The sequence below is a fragment of the Urocampus carinirostris genome, chromosome 4 (assembly GCF_059441175.1).
Source record: "Urocampus carinirostris isolate Australia breed hairy pipefish chromosome 4, RoL_Ucar_1.0, whole genome shotgun sequence".
Taxonomy (NCBI): Eukaryota; Metazoa; Chordata; class Actinopteri; order Syngnathiformes; family Syngnathidae; genus Urocampus; species Urocampus carinirostris.
In genome coordinates this window covers 32,798,263-32,818,177 of record NC_142352.1, presented here as the reverse complement: position 1 = coordinate 32,818,177, position 19,915 = coordinate 32,798,263, and the positions used below count along the sequence as shown (strand labels likewise).

Here is a 19,915-nt window from a genome sequence, read left to right as displayed (position 1 = left end):
GACAGAACTGGAGTAGTAGTGGAACTGAGCAAGCGTGTGAATAAGAGAGTACCTGGTTGGTTTGGACACATGGAGAGGATGGATGAGGAGCGAATGTTGAAGAGGATCTACAGAGCAGAAGTCAATGGAAGGAGACCAAGAGGAAGGCCGCGATTGACTTGGCTGGATGGTGTTACGCGTGCACTGCATCAAAGAGGTTTAAATATAGTGGAAGCTAGAGCTTTTGTTGGTGATAGAAAGGAGTGGAGAGGTGTTGTAAAAGGATAGTGGGATTGTGGACGCGTTCTAAGGGATGGTCAGGGCACCGTATGATGCAGCAGGGGTAAACCAGTGAAAGCTGTCGGGCCCTGCTGTTGAACAAAAGAGTGTGTTGTGTCACGCTGACCCGAGTGACATGGCTGCTTTCTTGTGTCCCGTTTCATCTGGAAGGACGAAAGCATGACCAACTTAGGTGCCGAGGTGCCTAACTTGTTCGGGTGTTTGGGCATTTGGGTTAGCCATGGTCCAAAAAAATTTGTGGTTTTTGCTAGTTTTTCCCTTTTTTATTTTCTTTGTTTTTGTATGTGTTTGTCTCGTTGTGAGTCACCCCTTTCAAGGGATATGACCAGGGTAGGTAGGTAGGTAGGTAGGTAGGTAGGTAGGTAGGTAGGTAGGTAGGTAGGTAGGTAGGTAGATAGATAGATAGATAGATAGATAGATAGATAGATAGATAGATAGATAGATAGATAGATAGATAGATAGATAGATAGATAGATAGATAGATAGATAGATAGATAGATAGATAGATAGATAGATAGATAGATAGATAGATGGATGGATGGATGGATGGATGGATGGATGGATGGATGGATGGATAGATAGATAGATAGATAGATAGATAGATAGATAGATAGATAGATAGATAGATAGATAGATAGATAGATAGATAGATAGATGGATGGATGGATGGATGGATGGATGGATGGATGGATGGATGGATGGATGGATGGATGGATAGATAGATAGATAGATAGATAGATAGATAGATAGATAGATAGATAGATAGATAGATAGATAGATAGATAGATAGATAGATAGATAGATAGATAGATAGATAGATAGATAGATAGATAGATAGATAGATAGATAGATAGATAGATAGATAGATAGATAGATAGATAGATAGATAGATAGATAGATAGATAGATAGATAGATAGATAGATAGATAGATAGAAAGTATGAGCACATATCAGTTTGGAAAAGGACACACCAAAAAGGGTGGACGGATCAATCCAAATATCGATATTATCGATACTAAGCAAGTACTTGGATAGGATCGATATCATCAATAAGATTGTCCTGAGAGTGATACTTTTGTCTTTTGCCTATTTCCTCAAAGTGCAGCTTCTCCATGTAGACCTTCTCTCTCACCCAGCGCTCTCGGCCACTCTCTAAGTTTATGCCTGAGTCGTGACTGACGGCACACTTCTAGCACATCTCCTTACCTCACCTGTTGTTACCTTTGAGGACTGATAAAAGATGTGGAAACGTAAACAATGATTCGTTTTTATTTTATTCTCAATTATAAAAGCAACAGTGAAATGTCCAGCGACTTAGTATTATGCTGCATTCAGTCAAATTATGACACACTAAACAAACAAATAACCTTAAAAGAAAGAATTTTTTAAAATTTTGTCTTAGATTTCATTTTTGAGGGAATCGGTGATGACATGATTTGAACTCCAAAGGATTTGTGTTGTTTTGTTTTCCTTCCTCCATCCTTTTCCGGCAAGCCCAGGGGCCCAGCTGAGGCCCTCTTGTTTAACATCCGTCCCAATAATGTACTGGGGCACAACCTCACTCTATCCTGGTGTGTTCAGGTCATCTCTTGAACCGTCGACCCTCAGAGTCCGAACGAGAAGTAACAATGCAGCACTTAAGTTTCATTAATGTGTCTTTCAGCATAACAGCAGCGTAAAAAATACATATGAAAGAGGCAGTTTAATAAATGAAAAAGAAAGGATCTGTTAAGACACAAATTGGCCAATGGAGATTTGAACGTATTTTCTACAAATTATTGCTAAAATGTTTCAACATGATCTTATTCAGTAATCCATGCGAATTTCATCTAACACACCATATTTGCCTCTTAAAGGTGTTCTCTGCAATTTGAAACTTTGTTACTCTCTGTCGTCATTTCCTGACTAAGTCATGATCGCAGGGTGTTCATCAAATACGTGCCTCTTTTAGACGCGCTCAAATAAATTTTTTTCGGGAAGGTTTGGTTTGGTGTTTGGACTGTATTTGAAACAGTCCTTTTCTTACTTTCACCATTTTCAGGCTACACCAAGAGAAAACATTGAGAACGAGCATGAAATCACTAGCGATGGCAACATGAAGCCCTACAAGAAGTGAGGCCCCAGGGAAATGCCTCTCAAACACCCGTAGGAGCTTGAAGATGATTCATTTATATATATATATATATATATATATATATATATATATATATATATATATATATATATATATATATATATATATATATATATATATATATATATATATATATATATAAACATAAAGGCTGTTTGAACTCAGTTGGGCATCATTGAAACATACTAAATAGAGAAAATACTGTATTTTCAACTTTTTAAGGGGACCACAAACGACGCACCCCTTCCTCAGTTAAAATTATTTTATTAGATTTAACATATTTTGGGCTCTTTCTCACCGAATCTCACTGGTGCTGAATTTAGAAGTTCGCGTTTGGAAAGAGTCAAGATTTACTGCTTATAAATGTATTTCAAATAAGTGGAAATGTTTGGATTCTTTGCTTTAAGCGATCACTACCTTTTTGGCATCATATTCCTATATACATTCTGAAAATTTAAGGTATTTAGAAGAAAAAGTGTAGTACATTACAGCTCAAGTGAAGTGAGAACCAAAGGGATTCGTTTTTGGGAAACTCCACAAACTGCTTGAAAATCTTTTGGTTTCACTTTCACTTTAAGAGAACTGTTATTCGGAGAATTATTTGAGCAAGGTTAAAAGGAAGTTGTGTCTTTAACGCTAGTATTTTGTGACAGTCAGTGTAATCATGAAGTTGTTGCTTCAATTGTTCTTGATCCTTGGCTTCGTAACAGGTCAGTGAATAAAAAGATGATTAGATTGTGTTCGATATGAGTCTAACCAAAGATGCATAGGTGACCTTAAGTTATCAACTTGGTTTAAGCTGAACAACAACAGCACTTTTTGTGAATTGCAGTAATTTAATACTTTAAGTTGAGTTTTGTTAAAGTGCATATCGTTATTTATTCAGGTTGAAGTTCAAGTTACCACTGTATATGCTGAACTCATATTTAAAAATATTGATGGTAATCATTTGTAGTGTAACTCTGTGTTTCATAATCTAGGGAAAAAATACCTGCATGTATGAGTGTAATGTTTATTACATAGCGTTTTGTTTTTGTTTTTAGAAATCGCAATATTCTCAATACCTATTTGAAGATGTGGTTTGAAAAAAAGAATATATTCCTATCAACAGGATTACACAGCAATAACTATCAGACATGGGGACTTGAGACTTAGTGACTTGGACTCGAGTCGACTCGAGTCGCTGTTTTTATGACTTGTGACTTGACTTGGACTTGGCAATCTAAGACTCGGGACTTGACTTGTGACTTGACTTGCCCAAGAAAAAAATACTTGGGACTTACTTGGGACTTGAAGGTGAAGACTTGAGACTTACTTGAGACTTGCACATGTGTGACTTGGTCCCATGTCTGATAACTATGTTACTTTGTTTCCTCAAGTGTACATGCTAGCAGTGTGAACTTATATACTGTATACTCGCAAGTCAAGAATGAAATTATCTAGATATATAAAATATTAGTGCAATGTCTTTCTGGGAGTAAATGTTCACTGCACTACTATTCTCATTCTCACCAGAGGTGGGTAGTAGTACAGACGTGGGTAGGAATACAGTCACTCAGTTACATTGGGAAATGTACTTCTAGGAGTATTTTTAAATCCTTATACTTTTACTTGTATATTTGTGAAGAAAAAACGGTACGTTTACTCCGCTACATTAGGAAACATTGAAGTCGTTACTTCGTTACTTAATAAATCCCCTCCACGTAAGTACGTGTCTGTCTGTCTCCGCTAGGGCGCATTGATTTTGACGCAGAACTCAGGCAGGCTATACCATGTTTAACCAATCAAACGTAGCAGCCTCGTCACATGGCCATATTCAACTTCAGCGGGAGGAAAATTGTTAACGAATGAAACAGATCGAAATGTCGCTTAGCAATTCCGAATATGAAAACACAGAAGAAGAGGAGCACCCTGGGATCACATCAAAAGCAGGTTCCCCTTAAAAGGGGTGCCAAGCACCCGCTACAATATAAAACATCTCCTTTTTTTGCCTAAAAAACAGAGATTTCTTCCTTCAAGAATTTAACATCGAACTTAAGGAAACATGTCAGTTTCCTAATTTAAAATTGTAACTTTACTTTGGTTTTACTTGCTATTCATTACTGCCTTGTTGTATTCTTGTTTTATTGTTGTTTGATTTTCTGTGTACAGTGAACTTGGGTGTCCTGAAAGCTGCTTTGAAGTAAAATGTATTATCATTATTCATTATCCTCAACCATCCAGCGTCTTTGATTCAAGCTTACTGTTTTATATGTATATATATATATATATATATATATATATATATACCTGTTTATGTATTTGTGGCTTGGAGTATTTCAAATCTAATATGGAAGGGGAAGTGAAAAAGTCCTCTAATTTTGTATCGAGCCGTTAAAAACTGACAGCGTTTAATCTTTTAACCCGTAGGCAGGTGCATGGCGAGGCCCCCTCGGGAAATTTACGCAAAGGCAGGTGAGATGGTGGTCCTACTTTGTCAACAGAGAGTATATCATTCACAACAAGGTCCGGTGATATGGACCAGTGAGAACATGCAGCAGGTAGACCTGAGCAACATGTCGCTGGATGAGCAAAGACGGACTGGCTTCCTGTATTTGGACAGGAGCCTTTTTATTCTCAGTGCTTCAGTAAAGCACCAGGGAAACTACTCATGCTCACAAAGGTAAATTGGAACAAGACCTGTAAAAAAGATTGCGTTCATCTAGTTGAATGCGGAAAATTCCCACCGGCTCACCCCAATTTCTTCACCGCCTTCACTTGACAGGAATGTTAGCAAGCAGTTGCGGTTCAGACTAACCGTGTACACGACACTGACCAGAGAGCTTCAAGACAGAATCCAGTACACAATGACATGCTACGCCACTGAGTCCTGCGCTTTGAAGTGTCCGGACGTCAACATCCCACACCCAAAGAATCCCCATTTTACCAGTTATGACATAGCATGGCGCAAGGTATTAAAACACATTTTTCAATCAAAGGTTTTCCTAAATTCTCAAACATGCAAAATGTAATAAATAGTACATGTTTTTGCATACAAGCTTTATAAATATCAATATATTTCAATGATTTTCTGAAATAATGCATTTCAAAAACAGTCTATCTCGTCTATCTGAGCTCCGATGTCATGACACTGACCAGTAACACTGAGACTTTAGCAAGCCAGTCACTATATTGGTTTCCGTGTTAATTGGTCAAAGTGATTATGAGTCTTTCAAGCCAAGTTTTGGTAGTTTTTGTAGAGAGAAAGCCTTGGCGTTGCGTCGGAGGTCGATGCAGTAATGGTGCAAGGAAGGGCGAGCAGCCTAAATGTAAATGGGAAATGGTCTGCATTTATATAGCGCTTTTCAAGTCAATGAAGACCTCCCAAAGCGCTATACAATGTGCTTCTCACTTTTCCCTTTTACACACTAACTAACCGATAGCAGCGTAAGCCATGTAAGGCAACTACCTGGGAATTAGGGGGCATTAGGGATTCAGTGTCTTACCCAAGGACACAATTTAACTCTTAACATGGAGGAGCTGGGATTCGAACCGGCGACCTCCCAAGACGAGCGCTCTACCTCCCGAGCTAATGCCGCCCTAAAAGGAGATAACTGGCAAAAAATATCAATCGGAGAGCTAACGGAGGCTAACCAGGAGCCATCAACGAACGGTGCCCGTAGCTTCGGTGGAAAAACACCAAAAACACACAGTGAGCAGCCAGGCTAACCGGTAACCAACAAAGAAAAACGGCTCCGGGGACAAACGTAAACCCGTCCAGGAATAACCCAATGGGCACGGTAGGCATGCTGGCTGCTAATGGGGGCTAACTGGGACTGGTGGACAAAAGGCAGCCGCAACATCAGTGGGGAAATCGCGAGGCTTGCCACCCAAAAACACACAGTGAGTAGCCAGGCTAACCGGGAACCAACAACAAAAAGCAGCAACGGCGGTAAACTAAAGCTGCCTGGGAATGAACCAATGGACACTGCGGAACTGGCGCTAATGGCCAAACAACACACAGTGGGCAGGCAACATGAACCAACTGGGAGCAAACTAAACAGGAATGCCCTGGGCAGACCCGACGCTAACAGGGAGCAAGCTGGACAATGTTATACCAACAGAGACAGATGCAGTGGAAAACACAAAAATCCAAAATCGCCTACCCAAAAGGAGGCAAAGGGAAACATGGAACAACAAAAAATGGCTATGATGACAAACGCAAATCCGTCCGGGAATAAACCAATGGACACGGCAGGTTAGCTGGCTGCTAACAGGGGCTAGCCTGGAGCAAACAAAACAGGAAGCCTCCGGCACCCCTGACCCTAATTGGGAGCTACCTGCACAGTATTATGCCAATAACAACACATGCGAGGAAAAACACAAACAAAAAGCCACAATGGACACAATGAAAAGGAGGCGTACGAAAACGCTGTAATGGTGGCAAGTAAACCTAACCAACGCAGCTTTTAAAAGTTTAAGCACGCAACTCAGACTAAACCATCACAAGGCCCCCAGCCGCTACAGTAGGCAAATTTCCAATTCCTCCCAACAGAAACTAGCTATATGGAATCGCTGTTCACTACAATCGCCAACTTTTTCAGAACTGCCTCTTCTTGTTGTGTTAACGGGATTTGCTATGTTGAAAGTAATGTGTTCCTTCCATGACATCACAACCCCCAGAGTAAAAGAGCTTGGAGTAAATTTCTCGAGGTCCCAGAGCGTGGGATATTATGCAACACTACATGTTCTGTCTCTCATTGAAAAAAAAAATTGTTTTTGTTTACCTTTAAATTAATCAAGAAGATTGATATTAAACTGTGTCAATCTATGTTCCCTGCAGGAGGACAACTCAACACAGGCAGTTGACAGCTACTTCCCGAGTGCAAAAGACACAGATGCAGGTCTCTACACCTGCACCAGGCCTTACCTGTTTGATGGTCACATCTATAACATAAGCTACGTGTTGTTGTTGGACGTCCAGCCTAGTCAGAGTGAGCCTGTGATTAAGTATTTCCAATTGTGATTGTCTTATTGTGTTACATTTTTCTGAAAAAAGAACTCATCTAATTATTTATCCATCTATCTACTGTGGTCATATCCCTCGAGGGGGATGACCGACAGTGAGACATACACATACACACAAAAAAAAAAGAAAATAAGAAAAGGGAAAAAGCAGCAAAAAAAAAACACATAAAAATTTTGGGACCATGGCCAACCCAAATGCCGAACAGCCAAACAAGTCAGGCACCTCGGCACCTAAAGCGGCCATGTCACTCGGGTCAGGGTGACACAACACACTCTTCTGTTCAACAGCAGGGCCCGACAGCTTTCACTGGTTTACCCCTGCCGCATCATATAGGTGCCCTGCCATCCCTTAGAACGCGTCCAAACATCCCACTATCCTTTTACAACACCTTTCCACTCCTTCCTATCACCAACAAGAGTTCTAGCTTCCATTATATTTAGAGCTCTTTCCTGCAGTGCACTCATAACACCATGCATCCACGTCAATTGTGGCCTTCCTCTTGGTCTCCTTCCATTTACTTCTGCTCTGGAGATCCTCTTCAACATTCGCTCCTCATCCTTCCTCTCCATGTGTCCAAACCAACCGAGTACTCTTTTATCCACACGCTTGCTTAGTTCCACTACTACTCCAGTTCTCATCTCATCAGCTGCACCGCTTATCCTCAGTAGGGTCGCGGGGGTGCTGGAGCCCATCCCAGCAATCATGGGGCAGTGGACACCCTGAACTGGTTGCCAGCCAATCGCAGGGCACACGGGGACAGACAACTCACTCGCTCAGTCACACCTAGGGACAATTTGGACCGGTCAATTCACCTGAAATGCATGTCTTTGAAATGTAGGAGGAAACCGGAGTGCCCGGAGGAAACCCACGCAAGCACGGGGAGAACATACAAACTCCGCACAGTAAGGCCGGGAGCTGGATTTGAACCCACGCAGGAGGTTCCCACGACCTCAGAACTGTGCCGCACACGCGCTAACCACTGCCCCGCCGTGCTGCCTACTCCAGTTCTGTCTCTCACAATTTCATTTTTCAATCTATCCAACTTGTCACTCCTAACATACTCCTCAAACACTCAAAAACCTTTAATTTCCTTCTCAAATCTGCGTTCGGGCTCCAAGTCTCTGCACCATACAACACAGTCGGCACAATCAGACTCTCATACAGTCCCCTCTTAACATCCATACTCATACTCTTGTTGCTCATCACTCTCCTCAGAGCACCCAAAACCTTGCTTCCTTGATTCACTCTGTCCAATACCTCGCACTCCATTCCACCAACTACGGCCACATCACAACCCAAGTACCTAAAACTTTCAACTTCTTCCAGCACCTGCCCATGCAACCTTATTTCTAACGCCATGCCCACTCCATCACGTGACCACATCATCACCTTACTCTTCCCAGCATTCACACATAACTTACACCAATCACACACTCTTGCCAACCTTCACAATTTTTCCTCAGAATCAGTCACAAGCGCTGTGTCATCTGCAAACAACAACTGACTTACCAGCCACACTGTTCCACTGTTATCCATCATCTCTACACCTCTGCCAAATACTCTAGCATTCACCTCTCTCACCACACCATCCATGTACACATTAAACAGCCATGGCGACATCACACACTCCTGTCTCACACCAGTCAACATCTAATTAACACCTTGAAAAATTATGAGAACCAATTACAGATTGGCTGAGATTTCTTATAGCTTTAGGAAAAATTAGGAACAATGCCAGAAACAATTCAGAAACATCAGAAGTTGGAATTGTAATGGTCTGGGACCACTTTCTGACCCCGGTTCCTGAAGTTTTCGCTTTTCAACCTGAGAAAGTCATCAGGCTTCCTGTTTTTTGATCATTGTTATTTTATGTATCTTGCCTGGGTTGAGACTGTTGCGATTTTTGGACATTAATAAAAGTAATCTGACTTATTGTGATTAAGAGAATAACTAACTTTGTGGTCTACACTTTTTCATCGGGTCAGCCAGAAAGGAAGATTTCAGAAAAATACAATTTCACTACCTCAGGGGTCTCCAAACGTTTAAAGTTTGGGCCGATATCAGTTTTAAAATATGTACACGTGGGCCGTGCCAGGGGGGGAAAAACTGCTGATTGATGTATTTATTGTTTTCGTTAATACCGATAGAGAGTCTTGAATCTGATACCTCGGCAATGAGTAAAAACAAAAACATAAGCATTTACCTGCACAAGTTGCGTTTCTATTTGTTTTTAAAGGGACGATTTCATCCAAGTAACTATATTTATTTACAAAAAAAACTTTAATGAAGAGTAACAGCAAAATAATTATCAGTTTCAAAACAATGTCCGGATGAAATAAGAGACTTTTGAGTTATAAGAAATAAATCCCATGGATTGAAGCGTCAGCTCCTTTCTTATTCCGTTACATGGATTCTGATTGGAGGATAAAATAAATCACGTGCACGTAAGAGTATTCTGATTGGTTTGGACAGGAATCAGATATTTAAATGCAGTGCATAATATTGGTAGCTAGATGGTGTGCAAGTATAATAAATGAGCAATAGGGATAGTGAAACTTTGTAAACACAATGCTTCTCTGTGAGAAGAAAGGCAAGCTCTCGACCGGCTAGCTATGTGGGAGTCAAGGCCAACTTTATTAACCAACTAGCAGGCCTCATAGTGGCCTTCAAGTTGGAGCTTTTTAATCGGAGACACATCCCTCTGTGCCTGAGAACTTATTCTCCTGACCTTGAAGGTGTTTGCAAAATGGTAAAACCACACACTTATTGAGTATACTACAAAAACAAAGATATGACCGTACAAAAGTATAAGAGTATAAGAGTATATATTGGCCATGAGCGCCATAAAAAATATAGTTTTTTGGCGGTACACGGGGGCACAGGCTGAGAAATCCAGGTGAGACCAATCATGTTGCCTTCTATTTTAAATCAAAAAACATCTAAATGGGCGTTCGCACAAATGTCTGTTTGATAAATGGTAGTCAGCATATACAGCTACAATGTGTGGAGTGGCGTGTGGCGACATCCAGTGGACATATTAAAAACTGCAGGTCATTGTTTAAATGCGGCTGTTTTTTTCTTATGCTTCTCTCAGACTCGTCTTGCCGGACGATATTGTTACACCAATTGAATGATCTATTATCTGTTTTTTTTTTTTTTGTATTTCCGTAGGAAACTCGAACAAACATTCTATCATCTTATCGCCCCTGGACAAGCAGCCCATTTATGTGGATGTGGGTGAGCTTCAATGTTGGGTTCATTTTTATCCTTGTGCATGTATAACTTCTTAACCTGGTCAGAGTTACAGGTGAGCTGGTGACTATACCAAGTAATGTTAGACCAAAAGAAAAAAAACATGAATATGTATGAAAAAAATCACACAGAGAGGCAAACATCCAAACTCACCATCACATCGACACCTTTGAAACTTTCAAACAGTTCATCGAAGCTGGTCACAACACCAGAAGCCAGGGCTGTCAATCACATTTTAGTTCAGAGGCCACATGCTAAAAAAGAAACTCTCACAGGGGCCAGGGTAGTATATTAGAGAGAAAGAAAAAAGGAGGTGGAGAAGAGAGTGGGGGACAGAAGGAAGAGGAGAAAGAGAAGGATAGAGAAATAAGAAAGAGAGAGGCAAAAAAGTAAGGGAAAAAAGAAACAAAGACAGGTATAAATATTGTGAGAAAGAACGAGAAAAACAAAAAGAGAAAAAGAGAGGGAGAGAGAGAGAGCGAAAGAAACAAAGAAAGATAGTTAGAGAGAAAGAAAGAGAGAAAGAGAGAAAGAGAAAAAGAAAGAGGGAAATGGAGAAAAAGAATAAGAGAAGGGCAAGAGTGATAAAAAGAGTTAAAAAGAATGAGAGAAGGGAAAAAGGATAGAAAGAGTTAAAAAAGAGACAGAAAGAGAAAGAGTGAACCCAAAAAGAAATAAAAAAAGAAAGAAAGAAAGAAAGAAAGAAAAAAAAGAGAGATAAATATGGAGAGAGGGAGAAAAATAGATTGAAAGAGAGAAAAATAATGAAAGAAGAGTGCTAAAAAGAATGAGAGGAGGGAAAGTGATTGAAAGAGTTAAAAAGAGACAGAAAGAGTGAAGCCAAAAAGACAGCAGAGAGGAAAGCAAAAAACAAAAGAAAGAAAGAAAGAAAGAAAGAAAGAAAGAAAGAAAGAAAGAAAGAATACAAGAAAACAAGAAAACAAGAAAACAAGAAAACAAGACAGAGAAAAAAGAGAAAGAAAGATAGAGAGAGAAATATGGAGAGAGGGAGAAAGATAGATTAAGAGGGAAAGAGTGTGGGGAAGAGAGAGAGAATAGAGGCAGAGAGCAAGAGAGAGAGAGAAATGAGAGACAGAAAGAAATATAGCTTCAGAGTTGTGAGTTGCGCACAGGTTTGGTGACATCAAGTGGACATTTTTAAAACTGAAGCTCGTTTTCCTCTTGCGCTTCTCTCAGTGTTGTCTCGTGGGTGGAATTCAATCCTTTGGCGGGTCTGGTCCTGCCTGCAGGCCTCATGTTTGACACCCCCTGAGTGTTTTTCTAGTTTTATGTCAACAACGTTGTTTTATTTCAGGTTCCCTTGCTGTGGTTCAATGTGAAGCTGTGATTTATTCAGCCCACCGTTCTTTATTTTGGCTGAGTGGGGAAAAGTTTGTGGAAAAAAATGACTCCTTCCCTGTATTCTACAATAATACCTGGTAGGCCAAAGCAATCGATGCAAAAACGATGTCAAGTATTCAGCTCCTTTCCTGATTTTACTGTTCTGATGGAATTTTACAGGGAAAATATAGACGGTGGTGTGAAAATGACGGCGATTTTGGTGATTAAAGAAGTGAAAGAGGATGACCTGTCCATTGAGTACACCTGTAAAATGTACTCTAGTTTTGTCAGTATCACCTTGGTCAAAAACGGTAAAATAAATTTCTTGGGTTTTTTTTTGCAATTCGTACACCAGTTTTGACAATACAATGCCTTGCAAAAGTATTGCCCCCTCCAAGAACTTTTCAACATATTGCCATATTTCAGGCTTCAAACTCAAAATATTTTCGAGGAATGTAAATGTAAAATGTAAATGTAAATGGTCTGCATTTATAATCGGGCTTTTGAAATCAATGAAGACCACCCCCCCCCCAAAGCGTTTTACAATGTGCTTCACACGTACCCATTCTCACACCGATAGCAGTGTCAACCATGCAAGGCAACCTGCGTATCAGGGGCATCAGGGATTTAGTGTCTTGCCCAAGGACACTTAGACATATCACACGGAGGAATCAAACTTGCGACATGTGAGACACAATAGTGAAAACCAAACCCAAAAAACAAATATGTAAATAATTTTACATTGTGTTAACGAATAAAAATTTGAAAAGGTAGGTGTTGCAAAAACATTGGCCCCTTTTGAGTCAATACCTGCTCAGTCTTTTTCTGATCTTTCACAAATGCTCTATGATTGAGGTCTGGACTTTGGCTTGGCCATTCTAACACTTTAATATTGTTTGTGTTAAACCATTGCAGATTTTGCTTTACGTTTAGGACTATTATCCTCGGCCGAGTCATACCTAAGACTTACAACATTGGTACTCATTGCCTCCCTGCTTGGCGCTCGGCATTAGGGGTTGGAATTGAGGGTTTTGGTCACCTGATGACTCCCAACCATCAGTTGGGCTGAACGAGGGGGATGGGAATCCCCTCCTCTGTTTCAATCTCCCAGAAAGAATCAGAAATTACTCTAGCCACCTCCCACTAGGGTGCCATGGCTTGGATATATATATATATATATATATATATATATATATATATATATATATATATATATATATATATATATATATATATATATATATATATATATATATATATATATATATATATATATATATATATATATATATATATATATATATATATATATATATATATATATATATATATATATATATATATATATATATGGGCAGCACGGCGGCGCAGTGGTTAGCGCTTGTGCGGCACAGTTCATGTCATGGGAACCTGTCGTGGGTTCAAATCCAGCTCCAGACTTCCTGTGCGGAGTTTGTATGTTCTCCCCGTGCTTGCGTGGGTTTCCTCCGGGCACTCCGGTTTCCTCCCATGTTCCAAAAACATGCATTTCAGGTGAATTGGCCGGTCCAAATTGTCCCTAGGTGTGAATGAGCGAATGAGTTGTCTGTCCCTGTGTGCCCTGCGATTGACTGGCAACCAGTTCAGGGTGTCCCCTGCCCACTGCCCGGAGATGGCTGGGATGGGCTCCAGCCCCCCCGTGACCCTAATGAGGATAAGCGGTACAGCTGATGAGATGAGATGATATATATATATATATATATATATATATATATATATATATATATATATATATATATATATATATATATATATATATATATATCCTGTTGAAAGGTAAACCTGCGCCACATTCTCAGGTCTCTTGCAGGCTCCAACACATCTTTTCCCAGAATCACCCTGCATTTGGCTCCAAACATATTCCCATCAACTCTAACTAACTCTTCCCAGTCCCTTGCTGAAGAAAAACAACCCAAGAGGACGATGCTGTCACCACCATGTTTGACAAAGGGGATGGTGGGCATTAAAATTTCATAGTGATGTGCAGACATGCTGCCCAAAAAGTTCAACGATTGTCTCATCTCACCAGAGCACCTTGTTCCACGTGTTATTTGTGTTTCCCGTGTAGCTTCTTGCTTTTTCTAAGCTCTTTCTTGTTGCCACTCTTTCATAAAGGGGCAAATGTATGCAGAGTATGACTGATAGCTGTCTTACGTACAGATTGTCCCACCTGAGCTGTGCGTGCCTTCAGGTCACCCAATGTGATCATTCGATTCTTGGTTGCTTCTCTGATTAGTTTTCTCCTTGTTTGGTCCGAAAGTTTAGAGGAACAACCAGGTCTTTGCTTTGGTTTTATGCTTTTCTTTTAATGTTACTGCTTACACTGTGCTATGGGAGATGTGTAAATGCTGTGAAATCTTTTTGTATCCCATTTCTGCTTTGAACTGTTCCATAACTTCATCCTGAACCTGCGTGGTGTGGACTTTGGTCTTCATAAAACGAGTGTCTTCTTTCTTTGACCTCTGTGTCCATTACAGAGCAGGTACAGTTAAACTGAGACGTAATGACACACAGATCTACTCTGTATTTGTCATTTAGGTTGACATCGGATTATTAAGAAGTCTTCAGGGAACTTCTGGAGTCAGTTGGCTGAGCTAAGAGGACAGGGAACTAATATTATTACACCTACTTTTCAGTTTTTTTACTGTAAAATGTTAAAATAACTCGGTTTACAATTGTCTCACATGTTTTTATTTCTTTGAAAATATTTGTAGTATTTTAGCTTTAAGTTCGAAGCCTGAAATATAGCAAAATGACAAAAAGTTTCACTAAGCATTTTAGTGGAATCTGGAGATCAATGCTCAAGTATGATGGAAACTAATCTAGAATGGAAAGAACATGTTAAAGCTGTAAGTAGCAAATATATTAGTGTTTAAAAGCATCTCTTTTACAACTAACTCATGAAATTTGTAGGCAAAGCAGAAAAATCAGAGAGAACTTTGCATTATATCAATGAACTTGTATTTATTGATCAACTTTTTTTTGATAATAAGTTTTTTATGTTTAATAACATTGATTTATGGTGATATCAGTCCATAGTGAGGTGGGTCTATACTGTCTTCTATTGCCAGTGTTTAATATACAGTGTTACTTGAGTTTTTTTCTTCTGCACTGAGTGTTGTATTTCTCTCTTCAGATCGACGTTTGCATATTTCCGTCCCACTCTGCCCTGCAGGGCTTGCGATGGCAATTGCCGCATTCGTGGTTGTCTATGTCAAATTCAAAATTGAAATCACTCTCTTCCTTCGAGACAATCTGGGTTATTGTTGGAAAACCTCAGGTGAGAATCGGTCTCCGGAGTTCAGTCATTCAATCAATCATTTATTCAGTTATTTCTATTAAAAGGTATTGCCAAAGAGATTTTTCTTTCAATCTGGCAGAGAATGTGTAGTGGTCCTCCCCACAGTTTTGCAAATATGTTGCAAAATATTCCACGCGCCGGAGGTCTCGAAAAATTTAGTCTCAAAGTTGACCTATCTGGCTTGTTTCCTGTAGAGCTGTGATGTCATTGAAGGAACACAACACTTTTAAAAGGGAGAATCCCATTCACACAACATATAAGGTCAGCTTCGAAAGATGAATTGTAGGTAGCCGCTCATTTCTGTTTGAAAAAACAGAAAAGGAACTATGCTTACCCTGTCGCTAAGGGGCCTTGTGACTGTTTTGTCGGAGTTGCGTGCTTCGACCTCCAAAGACTGAGTTTCTTAACCTACCGCTGTTACAGACTGTGTTCCTTGTCCCCGCCTCCTTTTGGGAAGGCCGTTTTGAACTTTGGTTCGTGTTTTCCACTGCATGTGTCGCTGTTGGTATGATATTGTCCAGCTAGCTCTGTTAGCGTCGGGTCTGCCAAGGGCATTCCTGTTTTGTCCGTTGCTTCTTTTAACTATTGGTTCCTGGCTGCTCACTGTGTGTGTGTCGGTGAGCGAGCCTCGCATATTTCCACCTAGGCTGCAGCCGGTTTTCATTAATCGGTCCCGGTTAGCCCACTGTTGGGGGCTCTTTGTGTGTTTTTGCTGGTTTTTGGCTGCTCACCCTTTAATTTTTTTATGACTCCATGCACCTGCCACTCAAGGCGTAAGCATTCTCCATCAAAAACTCAAGACACTCTTCGACTAATTGACATGTAAAACAATATGGCTACTGGCTTGCTAGGGTGCTGGTGTTCCTCTGATGGCGTCACAGCTCAGGATATCAAAGAAAAAACATGCTGTCTTCGAAATGCATCTTAAATAATTGGAATAAACCAATGAAATACATAATAATTACATTTTCATGTTAAAAAATTTGGGATTACCTTAGTCATGGAACGAACCGAGAGGCAGGAAGGGTAAACTCATTTTTGCGTAGACGATCAGTCACTTTTATTTAGAAAATAAAAGTTGTCCAACACACAGGGACCAAAGACAAAACAAAACAGGCTTAAAGGCAATCAACATTACAAACAATGCATTCACTCAGAACAAACAGGCATGAACAGGTTTTCCTCATAGTGAAGCAAAACAATGGTATGGCCACGGGCAGTCCCAAAACGAGCCCTTAAGAATTCCACACGCAATTAAGTCAATCTGTGTCAGCCGGTGTCAAGGGGCGGGACCAGCTGGGTGTCATGGCGACCATGCAGGACATGACAACCTTTTAAATTGTGGACCTTTTTCAATGGGATGCTGATTTACCAGTGCTAACACATGCACATCTTATCAGTACCAAACAGTCACCTAATCATTTATTTATTTTTTCTTGTAGGTGTGAAGACTTATGATGTGTTTCTGATGTCTTATAAGAGTGATAAAGTCACAGGACTAAAACCTTGTGATGCAAGATGGCTGCAGAATGTTCTCGAGGAGAATTTTGGTTATAAACTCTGCCTCTTTGATCGGGATGTTCAACCAGGAATAGGTAATCGTCCATTTCAGCCTTGTCGCAATGGACTGTGGTCCAAAAGTCTTGGGCACATTTTGACAATGAATATCTCGGAAACTATTCAGGATATTAAAACACATCTGGTAAATCCAGAAAATTTGTAATCTCAGTTTATACTTGAAAAGCCGATTGTCAAATTCTCCCAAACACGTCTCAGCATTGCTTTGTCAACGGTTGCAACAGCTTCTGATATACCAATCTTTTTACAAAGCCCCAAAAAAGAAATCACATGGTGAGAGATCTGGCTTGCCAGGACATGAGATTTTGATCATTCTGCTCAGACCGTCCAATCTATCTTTTTGCAAACGCTGTGTAAAGAAACTGTCTAACCCTGTGGCTCCTCTGTGGTGGTGATCCATTCTTTGGAAATTGAGGTCACCAAATGCTTTCTCACTCAATTTATCCAATAACCAGTTTTCCAGCATGTTGAGGTACGCCTCACCTTTAACGATTGCTATTTAAAAGAAGAATGGTCCGCAGACAGCTTTCTTCAATATAGCACAGACCACGGTCACCTTTGGGGAATCTTGCTGATGCTCAAGAAGTTCATGAAGGTTCTCAGTACCCAATACGAGTGTTGTGCTTTTTAACTTTGCCATTTATGTGGAAAGTTGCCTCATTACTGTTGGGAATTAATTATCAAAATCTATCGTTTACCAAATTGTTTGAATTAGTTATCTGACTCCATTAACCAAACACAACCTACATTGCTCCAACAATTTATGCATGCTCGTTTCTTGAGGGGAAAATGAACAGGAAAGTCGATATTTTCACACGGGGTAGATTTATTTTCCCTAACAGAATAACTAAGTGTACTCCATCAAAAACGGCCGGATTAGTGACGTTGGCATCTGTGGGAAGCCTTCTTCTGAAGTCCTTTAGCTTTCTCCTATTGGCCATCTTCTCCCGGCATAATAGTGTTCCGGCTCCTCCAATGGGCGTGCCAAGGAATCCCCCCGGGCTTCACCATCTTGTAGACGTGCGTCCCGGTGTCTGCGGTACTCAAAACAACAGCGAGCGTTTCTACGTCATCAGGGCCTTTCTGCGTCAACAGCGTATGGATGTGCTAATTATCTTATCAGCAGTACGTCCCGTTCCTGCCGTTCCTGTAAACATTTTCCACCCACCTGTCCTGACCTTGTACTACAGCCCAGTCAGTGAATATCTTTTGCATTAAATGTAATTTGTTTTCAATCGTATAAAATCCTTTATAGTCAAATGTAAAAAATCCTTCATTGCTAAAAACAATAAGGTGTTGAAAGCAGTCATCTTCCATCTTCTGTTGTATTGCAGTGTAAAAGTCGCAACGAGCTGGTTTATCAATGTCCTTCAACGGTGTGACTATCTGTAGCTTGTAAAGTATAATTTGCAGTCATCTCCTTAAGACACGCCAAACAGTTGTAGGACCCTGAAGTTCCATACTGGCTCTGCTGATTGATATACGGGGATCGCTGGAAAGCAGTACAAACTTGTTCATAGTATATTTTAAAGTCGAGGGGTTTCCTGTTTATTCAGCTGGGCATAAGTACCCATCCGTAAAGAATTTACTATGCCCTCTCACTATGGATTTCCTCTCTGGTAGCTCTTTTCTGAATTGTCTGCGAAAAAGATATTGAGCAACAGTCCATGTTTCAGTTTTTGCAGATTCAAGCATACCAAACGGCTTTTATGGTTGAGTGAAACACCATTAATAGGTGTAAAAAGACATTGAAAAATTAATAGTCTTACAAAAAAAATAATGTAATTAGCTTTAAAATGGCAAAACATTTATCTTACTACAATTTATAGTTAAGGCGATATAGGGACATAAAATGTGCCCTTGGCTTTTGACACACTGCACTTTGAGTCAATGCTTTCTCGGTTAATGTCCTATTTTGCCGATGTGCTGTAGCTGTGGCGGAAGCACTGCTGGATTGCATCGAACAAAGTCAGTCGGTTGTGCTAGTCCCTTCTGCTGCAGCTCCCAGTCTGGAGACTGGATTGTTTAGTGCTATCCACGCAGCTCTTGTGGAACGCAAGAGCAGCTTGGTCATCCTCAAACCCCAGCATGCGGACAACGTGAAATGGGTCGCCGTTCCAGAAGCCTTTCAGCTCCTTGAGAAAACCGGCCACTGTGTCACATGGGATGGCGAAAGATCCTTGTCGCCTTCATCCAACTTCTGGAAAAAACTTCGCTATCACCTACCAGCAGCCGCCATGGGAAATATAGCTTTTCCTTGTTGTGTAGAATGGGCCTCAACAACATGAAGAGAGACCACACTGAGTTGCACTGGTGTGGTTTTTATTGCGGTATCTAACAGTTATGCACACAGAAAACCTACCATACCGTATAAAACAGGTGTGTCAAAGCTATGGACCTGGAGCCATTTGTGGCCTGCTGACCATTTTTCACAGCCCAGTGATGTTTATATTATCTGGTATGTTTAAATTTATGGACATTGTACAAATAAAAATAATATCGGACCTACAGAATTTCCTCGCGACTTTATGCTTCGGTTCACTGCTTCGCAGCTTTTTATCGTGCATTGCGTTCTCCATTCTGATTACCTAAACAGGGAACGATGCTTTTTATCGCCAGGAAAGTTGGACCTCTCCACCCGCTAAAGCTGCTCAGGTTCCATGTGCTGGTCTTTGGCGCTCTCTAGTGGCTTAATGGCCATTTTTATTTTCAGTAGAAATGTAGGGAAATACAGTTTTTCATAACGGCCACAAGATTGCGGCAAGGTATCCTGTAAGGTAAGGTGGATTGGGTCCTTAATTCATAAAGGTGGACAACAAAACAGCAAAATTATTTTTATCATTAGAATTTGAAAGTACAGGTGTTATTTGTGAAAAAAGTTTTTAAAGTACAGAATTTTTATTTGTTAAACAAAAACTTTTTTTATAAAAAATATAATAAGTAAAGGTTACTACTTTATGAATTTTTACAGAATTTGACAAAA

The 19,915-nt window shown here is 40.3% G+C and overlaps 1 protein-coding gene across 2 annotated transcripts; it reads left to right on the top strand.

The window, feature by feature from the left end:
- Window positions 1-3,007: 3,007 nt before the first annotated feature.
- On the top strand, window positions 3,008-19,396 carry LOC148367356 (interleukin-18 receptor 1-like). Of its 2 annotated transcripts, none has more exons than XM_088333246.1 (10): window positions 3,008-3,123; window positions 4,823-5,075; window positions 5,178-5,364; window positions 7,236-7,386; window positions 10,593-10,658; window positions 11,989-12,112; window positions 12,195-12,325; window positions 15,190-15,333; window positions 16,797-16,949; window positions 18,865-19,396. In XM_088333246.1, exons 1-10 carry the CDS (start codon window positions 3,078-3,080, stop codon window positions 19,218-19,220), a joined length of 1,611 nt encoding a protein of 536 aa, XP_088189372.1. In that variant the 5' UTR covers window positions 3,008-3,077; the 3' UTR covers window positions 19,221-19,396. The 2 variants fall into 2 exon arrangements, with proteins under 2 accessions (XP_088189372.1, XP_088189373.1); XM_088333247.1 differs by having other exon boundaries at window positions 3,048-3,123; window positions 4,827-5,075.
- Window positions 19,397-19,915: the final 519 nt, after the last annotated feature.

What these genes read in the sequence shown, in the direction of transcription:
- LOC148367356 (XM_088333246.1), top strand. Translation starts at nt 3,078, where the DNA reads ATGAAGTTGTTGCTTCAATTGTTCTTGATCCTTGGCTTCGTAACAG. An exon ending in GGACGTCCAGCCTAGTCAGA is followed by an intron (nt 7,387 to 10,592) that starts GTGAGCCTGTGA and finishes GTATTTCCGTAG; the next exon opens with GAAACTCGAACAAACATTCT. An exon ending in TATCACCTTGGTCAAAAACG is followed by an intron (nt 12,326 to 15,189) that starts GTAAAATAAATT and finishes TTCTCTCTTCAG; the next exon opens with ATCGACGTTTGCATATTTCC.